Here is a 12,500-nt window from a genome sequence, read left to right on the forward strand (position 1 = left end):
GCCAGATAAGTGGAAAATGGCAAATGTGATACCTATTTTCAAAACAGGTGACAGGTCCTTAGCTTCGAACTATAGACCAATAAGCCTAACCTCCATAGTGGGAAAATTTATGGAATCAATAATTGCCGAGGCAGTTCGTAGCCACCTTGAAAAGCATAAATTAATCAACGAATCTCAGCATGGTTTTACAAAGGGGCGTTCCTGCCTTACGAATTTATTAACTTTTTTCACTAAGGTATTTGAGGAGGTAGATCATGGTAATGAATATGATATTGTGTATATGGACTTCAGTAAGGCTTTTGACAGGGTCCCACATCAGAGACTATTGAGGAAAATTAAAGCACATGGAATAGGAGGAGAAATTTTTTCCTGGATAGAGGCATGGTTGACAAATAGGCAGCAGAGAGTTTGCATAAATGGGGAGAAATCAGAGTGGGGAAGTGTCACGAGCGGTGTTCCACAGGGGTCAGTGTTGGGCCCCCTGCTGTTCACAATCTACATAAACGACATAGATGAGGGCATAAAGAGCGACATCGGCAAGTTTGCCGATGACACCAAAATAGGCCGTCGAATTCATTCTGACGAGGACATTCGAGCACTCCAGGAAGATTTGAATAGACTGATGCAGTGGTCGGAGAAGTGGCAGATGCAGTTTAATATAGACAAATGCAAAGTTCTAAATGTTGGACAGGACAATAACCATGCCACATATAAACTAAATAATGTAGATCTTAATATTACGGATTGCGAAAAAGATTTAGGAGTTCTGGTTAGCAGTAATCTGAAACCAAGACAACAGTGCATAAGTGTTCGCAATAAAGCTAATAGAATCCTTGGCTTCATATCAAGAAGCATAAATAATAGGAGTCCTCAGGTTGTTCTTCAACTCTATACATCCTTGGTTAGGCCTCATTTAGATTATGCTGCACAGTTTTGGTCACCTTATTACAGAATGGATATAAATTCTCTGGAAAATGTACAAAGGAGGATGACAAAGTTGATCCCATGTATCAGAAACCTTCCCTATGAGGATAGACTAAGGGCCCTGAATCTGCACTCTCTAGAAAGACGTAGAATTAGGGGGGATATGATTGAGGTGTATAAATGGAAGACAGGAATAAATAAAGGGGATGTAAATAGTGTGCTGAAAATATCTAGCCTAGACAGGACTCGCAGCAATGGTTTTAAGTTGGAAAAATTCAGATTCAGGAAGGATATAGGAAAGTACTGGTTTGGTAATAGAGTTGTGGATGAGTGGAACAAACTCCCAAGTACCGTTATAGAGGCCAGAACGTTGTGTAGCTTTAAAAATAGGTTGGATAAATACATGAGTGGATGTGGGTGGGTGTGAGTTAGACCTGATAGCTTGTGCTACCAGGTCGGTTGCCGTGTTCCTCCCTTAAGTCAATGTGACCTGACCTGACTAGGTTGGGTGCATTGGCTTAAGCCGGTAGGAGACTTGGACCTGCCTCGCATGGGCCAGTAGGCCTTCTGCAGTGTTCCTTCGTTCTTATGTTCTTATGTTCTTAGTAAAAGACTCTCCTAAAAGTTGCTCGAGATCCTTATCCTGTTATAATGCAAGAATCAACTTCTTTCAGCTAAGACTCTCATCTTCTTCCTCTTTCCCCGGTGTGACCATTCTGATGAAGGACCCTTATCGATTTTGAAAAGGTTTGCCAGTCATTTTGTTTAGTTTCTGCTGAGAGTTAAGACGGCCGACGTGTGTAGGCGAAACGGTTTGGAATAACGTTGCCTAAGTTGCCTAGCTTCGACATTAATGATATATTTGTAATCTGTGTACGCTATTTTATTAATCAAACTATACAATTATGACAAAAGAAAAATGTTTCATCATCTGTAATACTATTATAGTTCAGTTTTCATATCATTGCCATTTTCATTATAATTTTCAACACAGACTGTGCACTCATTGCTAATCTTGCTGGAGGTTAATCTATGACTGACGGCTTAGTGGAAGAGTGTTGTGTGAAGCATGACACACTGCTGGCACTCAGGCACGTGTCACTTGAGGTTTAACTACGCACCCACCCTAAGCTTACTTCAGTAAGGCACTGCAACATCCTCTCCAATTACGATATCAATTCGGCATCGCTCGTTAGAGGCTCCTATTTCACGCCCATCCCGTAAGTACAAAGCCATACGTACTCCTGCTCTGCACATAGTCACACGTTCATCCCTTCAATACATACTCACAGGCACATACGTGCATAGCTACATACACATTCCTTACGCACATAGCTGCACATGCATGCGTCACGCACATACCCTACGTAAATAACTACAGGCACACACACCAATAAGATATACATCATTACGTACATAGTCACCAGCACAAACGCCACGGTATACACAGTCTTCACAAAATTCTACGTACATCGATATTACAAAATGAACGCAATCGTAGAATAACTAAAGTGTAATGACACTTGTCAATGTTCAATAACAATCCACATGCAGACAGAAACTCAGGAGACTGACCGACATAATCTTTGACAATCTTAACCATCTTGTTCTCTCTATACAGTTCAAAGTTGAATGGGAAACAATTAAGTACCATTCCTCTATGTGCTAATTACCAGAAATAGCGATCAAGTTGAATTTTCAGTTCCCAGGAAGCCCACTCACACTGCCAACTACGTTCATTTCTACAGTCAGCATTCAATGTAGATTAAGCAGCTTAAGCCTGTTCTTACGTGCACCAAGGATATGTAGCCCACTCAGAGTTGGACAAGAAAGAGAAATCCTCAGAACACAATTCTCCAAATCAGGATACCCTGAATGGTTTATAAAACACGGGGAAAAAATCAAATATCAGCTATTAGAAAATCTCACTTCACAAAAATTCAACTCCATCCAGCAAACCTTAATTCATGGTACCCTACCACTAAGGTACATTCAATCATCTTAACAAAGTGACCAACATAATCACTTTCTATCCAAACAAACTGGGGAATCTTTTCCAAGAATCAAAAGCATTTTTTTATGTTTTATTTAAAATACAATACATAGCTTATCATATCACAAGCATTCATCTATGCGAGACACTAGGAGTCTACCAGATATCATGCAAAGATTGCAACCAAATATACACTATCCACAAGGATCATCGAACTCTAGAGGAAAATGCGTTGTGCAGAGGATAATTTAGCCATTTTTCAACATGTCAGCATCAACAATCACAATATTCATTGGTAAGCTGCCACCATCAAACACAAATCACACTGCAACTACAAACGCAAAATCACAAAAACTGCCCTCATAGCTACCACTCCCAGTTTCAACATCTCACAGGGACAATGGATACCAGACGTCATTTAAAAATTCGCTCTCAAGAAGTACATACCAGTACCCAGCCTAATACAGAACGCCATATTTTAAGCTGTACAGGACCTGTCATCTCACTCCTTGACTTGTTCTTCCCCGCACGGTGAAAGGTGCGACCTTATAAATCCATGTTCTTCTTTCACTTGTGTATCTGCTGAAGAAGACCCCAGAGGTGGGTGGAAATATACAGATCAATCAATCTCTTGAGTTTCTGTCTCCAGAGCATACAACCATAGGTACACACAGATTCGGGTTTACAAAAATCCCTAGACTCGTGTAGTAGCCATGGTAAGCTGGTGTTACCAACGCCATCTTTTGCGATGAGGTACACGAAAACGAACACCTCCCTGCCAGGTAGATCCACTTCTTAAACCACTCGTTTGTTTACTTTTAACACAGTACCATGGGTAAAACTTCACTAGTGTGTCCTTCCAATCACTTTCCCTCTTCTTCTTTCACCTTTTTTTCCTTCCTTCCCTTCCTCTCCATTATTCTCTTTCACCATCTCCCTGATAACGGTAACAACGTCTGTAACAACAACCACCCTCTTTATAATCCAGGTAAACGGGATGAAGAGGCTGGTTAAGACGCTCTGATTAAGACACAAGACACTCGGGTACTCACCATCCTTCTTGTAGTAAAGAAGCTCGACGAGTCGCTCCTGAGCTGTGGCCAGGGCCTCCCTTAACTGCTGTATGGCCAGGCTGGAGGTGAGGGGTCCGTGCAGAAAGTCGCAGGTGCAGGGCCGCTGCATCACGTCCGCCCGCGAGAAGCCGGACATCTTGCAGAAACCCTCATTGACGAAGATAACACCGCAGTCATGCTGCGCGTTGGCCACCACGAAGGCCCGGTCTGTGGCACAACAGAAGAGAAAAGGTTAGTGATCTCTCATGTTACAGTGTGGTGTTACCATACTAATTTATAGGCCTACACTCCTCAAAGAAAATGGGATGCGCTACTGCTGGTGAAGAGCTTATTATTGAAGGGATTAGAAACATAAATGACAGAGGAAATTTCAAACACTTCTTCCCGTACATAAAATCCCAGGCAACCACATACAATATTGGGTTTTACTTAAAGGAAACGTAACATACACTAATGGCAATAAGGAAACAATTGAAATAATGAAGTCACAACATGCCTCTGTGTTCAGTGAACCACTCATCAGTCTACAGACTGAAGACCCTAATGATATTTTTTTCTTGAATGAGATTCAAAACACATCCGACATCACTGAAATCTCTGATGTGGCTCTATCTCCAGTTGACCTTCAAAAAAGTCATCGAAATCGTGTCCATTCATTCTACCCCAGTCCCAGACCTGTGCAACTTCATATTCATAAATAATATGCAAGAAACTACTGTCTCGGGCCCTCAGTATTTTATGGCAAAGAAGCCGGGTGTCATCTTGCATTTTTTAATTACAACAGATATGGCCCAACTTCAAAAAGATAGCAATAAAACAATCGCGAAAAACCATAAACCAGCGTCGTTAACTTCATATCCAAAATCTTTGAACGAGTTCTACTGAGCAAGATTGCCACTCTCATGGAATCTCAACAACTGCACATTCTAGGGCGGCATTGGTCGCGTCTGCATTTTACAGTTGCTAGACAACAATGATACTGTCTTAGATGCACTGAAGAAAAGCTAAATGCTGATACAGAGTACACTGATTTTACAAAAGCCTTCGACGAATGCGTCCAAGGTGTGATAGCTGACAAAATGAGTGCAAAAGGAGTAACTGGAAAAGTAGGCAAATGGATATTTAACTTATCAAAAAGAACCCATAGTAGTAGTAGTAAGCAGAGTGAAGGTGAAAACTGCCGCAGTAAAAAACTCTGCTCTTCAATTCTGTTTCATATTCTTATATCCAACATTAGATGGCACGTAAATCATAGCACAATAGCATCTATGATGATGACATCATAATCTTTATGAAGGTGACGTCCGTTGAAGACAGCGAATCTTCAAGAGGATATAAGTCTTCAAGGAGACATCAAGAACAAGTTTCGATTGCTCCATTATGGAATACTGGATGAAATGAAGACGGAAATGGAGTATAAGACAACTGAAATCATTCAACAGAACGAGTTTCATGTGTGAGACTTGGGAGTAATATCTCAACATCTAACATTCAGTAATCACAACAGTAATGCTATCACTACAGCAAGGAAAATAACAGGCTCGATAAATAGAACTTTCACGACAAGAGAGGCTGAGTAAATGATACTAAAATCACTTGTTCTCTCCAAGCTGGAATACTACAGTATACTAGAGGAACCTTCCAAGGCAGGCGAGGTTGCTAAGCTAGAAAACGTATGGAGAACTTTGACTTCCAGGATACATTTAATCAAACCACTGAACTACTGAGAACACTTAAAGACACTTGAAGAAATGTACTCCTGTAAAATCCTGGAGGGACTAGTCCCAAACATGCACACCAAAATCACTCCATATGAAAGCAAGTGACTTTGGCAGAAGGTGCAAAATTCCTCCAGTAAAAAAGAAGAGGCGCGAAGAGTTAACAAAGAAATCGATAATTGTCAGAGGTCAATGATTTTTTAATTCCTTCCCTTCCTGCATAAGGGGAAATAGCGACAAACCTCTGGCTATCTCAAGAGGGATCTTGACATCTCCCTCATATTAGTTTCTAACCAACCGTAATGTGGTCCGTACCCTGGAGAGTGTGTGGGGCCAGCAATAACAGCGTGACTGATCAGGCCATGATTTATCATGAGGCCTGGTTTGAGACTGGACCTTCGGGGCGTTAACCCTCCCCCTTAAAAAAATTCTTCAAGTATCCTCTATTAAACTTGATTATCCACTTTTCCCTAGGCGTTTTATGACACATTCGGGACTGGCGCTTCCCAATGATTACAACAATAAATATATTTACATCAAAATATGTCAGGTTACGCTAAATGTTTAGCTCTAAAATCCTTCCCAACAACTGTGACATTCACACTGAAAAAATAATAACCTGGTATGAATTTACTGCAGACTCGTGTCAATATGCTTCACAGAAATACGTATTTACATTGAAACTGATTCAGTTAAACATACCACTGTATGATACGTGGTATTATTTAGTTATACTACTTAATTCACTCATACCGGGGTATGATACGTGGTAATATTTAGGTTATACTTTACATACCAGTGTGGAGTTCGAGGTGATACAATCGCCTACAGCAAGTGTAAGATCATTTGAGTGAGTAGGGCTGAATTTGACAATAATTTGCCAAGCATGGGCTAGAAGGCGTACTGCAATTAGTTCCTATCATTCAGCCAGTGATGGTTATGCAAGCCTGCGAGCTACTAGCAGCAACAGCCTGAGTGACCAAGCAGCCAAGCTTCCGGCCGTTTTCTGAAGGTACAATTACCCACGAAATCGGTCACGGGTATACGACACATTGTTAATGTTAATGAATACTTACTGCTGAGATGATTTTATAATGATAATAATAATAATAATAATAATAATAATAATAATAATAATAATAATAATAATAATAATAATAATAATAATAATAATAATAATAATAATAATAATAATAATAATAATAATAATAATAATAATAATAATAATATATCTTCATTGTTGGGTTATGTTCGTAGAAAGCACAGAGATCAATCTGATCAATACAGAACGAAGCATTGTAAACGGATTCAAGCAGGTTAGATTAACGTAGGCTGTGTTCAAGCAAGCTTTAACACAGCACCTTCTTAGAGTGACCAGATATTCATTAGAGTTCTATATAAACAAGAACTTATAAAAATGTTATAAATCATCAATATACTGAAATGAACTGGTCTACAATATATATCATAACGTGTTCATCCTATATAACATGTTCACCCCACATTATATCGTGTTCACATGTTCATCGAACATAATTATAACAAAATTAAATCTCAAGACGAAAATGCAATCCTCTGTTCAGAAACAAAACACACACACACACACACACACACACACACACACACTTCACTTGTATTTCTCATGACTGAGGAGTTTTCCTCTAAGTGAAGTGCGGATTATTAGATCAGAGGCTGGAAAGCACAGCTCTGTACACAAAACAATGGTCCTTCCCTCCGACGTCAGAGGAATGGGAAGTGATGCATAACATGAGTGGTTTATACTGAGGATACCCTGGTAAAAATGACAGCTTCAACAGGAGCGGATCGTGTGTTTTCCCACCTAGTGAAGGGAAAATAATCCCGTTGGCTTGAAGTGCATGTAATAAAAAGACTGCTAAATCTGGTGGCGCAATACTCTAACTCTCTTACGTTTCTTTGTCTTCCCAGCATCTTCCCTCAGGAACACGGCCCTCTTCTCCCCACCTTCATATTCTGGCCCTTTCCTGCAAATAAACTATCCCTCTCTCTCTCTCTCTCTCCCGGCGCCTCCCCCCCGACATCACTACCCCTGCCCCCCCTCCTGCAACACACTATCCCACTCTCCCGGTGCTTCCCTCCCGACATCCCTACCCCTGGCCGTCTCTTGCAACACACTCCCTCTCTCACGGTCCTTCTCTCCCCACATCTCTACCTCTGAACCCCCACTCTCCTGCAACACTTCCATCCCTCTTGGCCTTCTCCTCCTCACCCTGTTGGACAATATTCGTCCCCACTTAAGCAATACATCACCATGAACAAATCAAGAGCAAAGCTTGAGTAAAAAGCTTAACAACAGCCAGGAGAATCTTTCTCAATTAAGGGACTAGGCTTGTCTTTGGCAAAAAAAAAAAAAAAAAAAAAAAAAACATAGATGCATCTTAGGCAGCTCGCTGTACCTGGGAGAAGAATCTCAAGTATTTCGATGAGATTCAATATTTAAAACTATACGAAATTTATGCTAAATCCGGAAAGAATGAGCAGCTTCAGTTTCATGATGAATCAACTCTTTCATCTATGGTTAACGACATGTGTATCTCAGAGAAACTTTACCTTATATACACGCGAAGGAAAATGAGCCTTGGAGCCTCCGTAACTCTGGACACAAACATATTAGCATGCTATTATGTAAAGTGCTATCCTCGTAGGATTCCCAGATATAAACCCTCAAAAAAATATGTTGATATTATGTTTTTCAGTATAGTTTTTTAAAGCGAATGAAAATTAGCATTCGACTGAGTATAACGCATCAGCGAGACAACAAACATTAAATGTTACGCACGTAGACGCTTATATCAGGAACAAAGTGTATTAATGATGCAGTATGAGAAGCTCCGTTGGCAACGAGAGGAAAAAATGACAAATTATATGTAAAGATGTACCAGCCTACACCTAGAAAATCCACTACAATACTGATCAACCTCACTAACAAGTGTAGCTCTTCAAGAAGACGATGATGTTATTCGAAAAAACTCTGATGAAAGACAACGAAAAAATAGCTAAATGGGAAATCTGATTTTTTTAATCAGGTAACCTGACTCTTAAATTTAATAAGTAAATACGACAGTTACAGAAGTTATTCGTAATGGAGAAGCAGACAGCATTCATGTATATTTAAAAAGGTGTCAATAACGTTCCTCGGCAATGATTAATTTAGAAATTACAAAATTTAGGAGTGACAGTTAATGTTACAAACAAATGAGCTACTCCTGGTTTTGAAGAAAAGTACGAACAATGATGGAAGAAACATCATAATTTCAAGGAATGATGTTACTTACCTGAGTTGCAATCAGTGCTCGCCCTGACGAGAGTTCAAGACAAATATTTAAGGAAATGTTTCACCACGGGCGATTGATGAAACCAATCATGGTGGAACGATTCCTTTAATAAATATCGTGAAGTGTGCGCAAGTGTCCTTGTCAACATACACGTAACTTACCAACAAATAAATAAAATAGCACATACATATGCTTGTGGATGTGTATAAATATTCTTCAGCAGAAAACCAAAACGACTGTAAAAATGTAACTATACATAATTATAATACTGATATGCGGTACTAAACCGCATATCAATATAATAAGGCTCGAGCCTCCGTCTGCTAATCGCGATTGTGAAACTGACTTGAGCACTTAGAGCAAAGCACGGATAACGGAATTTCACACTGATAAAATGCAACATAACGAAAATGGATGAAAACGGAAACATGCCATAAAAAGAAAATACTTGTGATAAAGTTAAGACTAGGATGGAGAAAAAGGGTTGGGAGAGTCAGCTTGCTAGGTTTAAGGCCGATCGACTGCACGTGGCTCATTATTTTGTGCATATATTAAACCAAAACAGGAGTGTGCGGCCGTGTTATGGTGTCCGCACTTTAACTACGAAGCTGAAATACGTAATAAGTCCAAAAACACGTGGTGTGACCAGTGTGGCTAAAACGACACATACAGCCTATATGAAGCTTTATAAAGCCTCAGTAGGCGAAAAATCATTAGACAATAAAGTCTACTCTTGAAATAAGTTACGAGGAGAGAGAGAGAGAGAGAGAGAGAGAGAGAGAGAGAGAGAGAGAGAGAGAGAGAGAGAGAGAGAGAGAGAGAGAGAGAGAGAGATAGATAGAGAGAGAGAGAGAGAGAGAGAGAGAGAGAGAGAGAGAGAGAGAGAGAGAGAGAGAAAGCACTGCAAATGTCCTTCTTGGAAGATGGCAGAAGACAACAATACTACATATAAATTATGTATTATTTCCTGGCAGAAACTGCCGTCTTTTCCTTTACCACATAACTTCACATTCTGACGTCTCCTCTTCCCTCCCCCCCTTTATCACTACTACCCATAAGGATTTATCGTTTTCTTTTACTTGCTGCCCTACTTCACCTTAGTAGTAAGTAGCTACCCTGGGTGTTAGTTGACTGGTGTGGGTGGCATCCCGGGGGAGGGGGGGGAGATAGTATAACTTAGGCCGGAGCTTTGAAATGAGTTGAGGTAAGATAACAAACAGCTCTTAGCCTGTAAAACTGAACTGTTTCCTTCACTACTACTGATAGAAGTGTTTCCTTCACTACTACTGATAGAAGTGTTTCCTTCACTACTACTGATAGAAGTGTTTCCTTCACTACTACTGATAGAAGTGTTTCTCACTACCGATGAATGTTTCACTACTACTGATAGAAGTGCTCTAATTTCTTCACTGATAGAAGTTTTCTACTAACCGATAGAAGTGTTTCCTTCCACTACACCGATAGAACTTCTCCACCACTAGAAGTGCTCCTCTCCACTACCACTGATAGAAGTGTTCACACTACTGATAGAAGTGTTTCCTTCACTACTACTGATAGAAGTGTTTCCTTCACTACTACTGATAGAAGTGTTTCCTTCACTACTACTGATAGAAGTGTTTCCTTCACTACTACTGATAGAAGTGTTTCCTTCACTACTACTGATAGAAGTGTTTCTTTCACTACTACTGATAGAAGTGTTTCCTTCACTACCACCGATACAAGTGCTCTCACTACCGACGAAGTGTTTCCTTCCATACCACCGATAGAAGTGCTCCTTCCACTACCTAAGCCGATACAGAAGTGCTTCCTTCCACCTACCACCTGATAGAAGTGCTCCTCCACCACCACCGATGCAGCTGCTCCCTCCACCTTACCTACCGATAGCGCCTCCTTTCCAATTACCACGATAGAAGCCGCTCCTCCCACTACTACCGATAGAAGTGCTCCTCCAATACCGATAGAAGTGTTCCTCCACAATACCGATAGAAGTGCTCTCCACTACCACCGATAGAAGTGTTCTCCACTATCACTGATAGAAGTGCTTCTCCCTCCACTACTACCGATAGAAGTGCTTCTTCCAAAACCACTGACAGAAGTGTTTCCTCCTCACTACCGATAGAAGTAAGTTCTCCACTACCACCGATAGAAGTGCCTCTCCACTATACTCTCGATAGAAGTGCTCTCTCCACTCCACTTACTGATAGAAATGTCTCTTCCACTACTACTGATAGAAGTGTTTCTTCACTACCACTGATAGAAGTGTCCTTCCACTACACTGATAGAAGTGTTTCTTCACTACAGCAAGTGATAGAAGTGCTCCTCCTCCACTACACCGATAGAAGTGCTTCCTTCACCTTACCACTGATAGAAGCGTTTCCTTCCACTACCACCGATAGAAGTGTTCTCACTACTACCGATAGAAGTGTTCTTCCACTACTCCACTGATAGAAGTGTTTCTTCCACTACTACCGATAGAAGTGTTCCTCACTACCACTGATAGAAGCGTCCTTCACTACGATAGAAGTGCTCTCCACTACCACCGATAATAGTGTTTCCCTTTCACTGCTACTGATAGAAGTGTCTTCACTACTATGATAGAAGTGTTCCTTCCACTGCTACTGATAGAAGTGTTTCCTCTCAATTACACTGATAGAAGTGTTCTCCACTACTACTGATAAAAGTGTTTCCTTCACTACTATTGCCTTCACTACTATTGATAAGTGCTTCCTTCAATACTACTCATAGAAGCGTTTCCTTCCACTACTACTGATAGAAGTGCTCCTCTCACTCACTACCGATAAATGCTTCTTCACTACTACTGATAGAAGTGTTTCCTTCACTACTACTGATAGAAGTGTTTCCTTCACTACTACTGATAGAAGTGTTTCCTTCACTACTACTGATAGAAGTGTTTCCTTCACTACTACTGATAGAAGTGTTTCCTTCACTACTACTGATAGAAGTGTTTCCTTCACTACTACTGACAGAAGTGTTTCCTTCAATACTACTGACAGAAGTGTTTCCTTCACTACTACTGACAGAAGTGTTTCCTTCAATACTACTACTGATAGATGCGTTTCCTTCAATACTACTACTGACAGAAGTGTTTCCTTCACTGTTACTGACAGAGGTGCTTCCTTCGCTACTACTGACAGAAGTGTTTTCTCAGGCCACTATGACCTGCGTGTTCAGTTTACCTCGGTGTCTCCTCTTTATGCTACCCGCGTTCTGTATAATCTGTCTTCTCGTTTATTCTTCGAGTCTCCGGTACGATGTCTCTTCAACAGACGAGCGCTGGCAGATTCTCAGCTCAGAGGAACTGAAACTACCTTGGATAAAACCTGATAGCCTCTGATTTCCAAAAGCTATGTGACCCCAATAGACTCGTATATCGAGTGGAGAATGGGAGATAGTAGTAGTTGTAATAATAATAATCGTTTATGCTGTGATCATGTCTCCTCTTTCTCTCGCCTGTTTG

At 40.6% G+C, this 12,500-nt stretch overlaps 1 protein-coding gene across 1 annotated transcript in view; it reads right to left on the reverse strand.

The window, feature by feature from the left end:
• The window catches only part of LOC128695239 (voltage-gated inwardly rectifying potassium channel KCNH2-like), a 611,454-nt gene that overhangs the window by 229,704 nt on the left and 369,250 nt on the right, over positions 1-12,500 (reverse strand). The window contains exon 3 of the mRNA XM_053785754.2: positions 3,970-4,197. Coding sequence (XP_053641729.1) covers positions 3,970-4,197 — 228 coding nt within the window. The remainder of the gene's footprint in view (positions 1-3,969; positions 4,198-12,500) is intronic.

This window comes from Cherax quadricarinatus, chromosome 14 (assembly GCF_038502225.1).
Source record: "Cherax quadricarinatus isolate ZL_2023a chromosome 14, ASM3850222v1, whole genome shotgun sequence".
In the NCBI taxonomy this organism is placed as follows: domain Eukaryota; kingdom Metazoa; phylum Arthropoda; class Malacostraca; order Decapoda; family Parastacidae; genus Cherax; species Cherax quadricarinatus.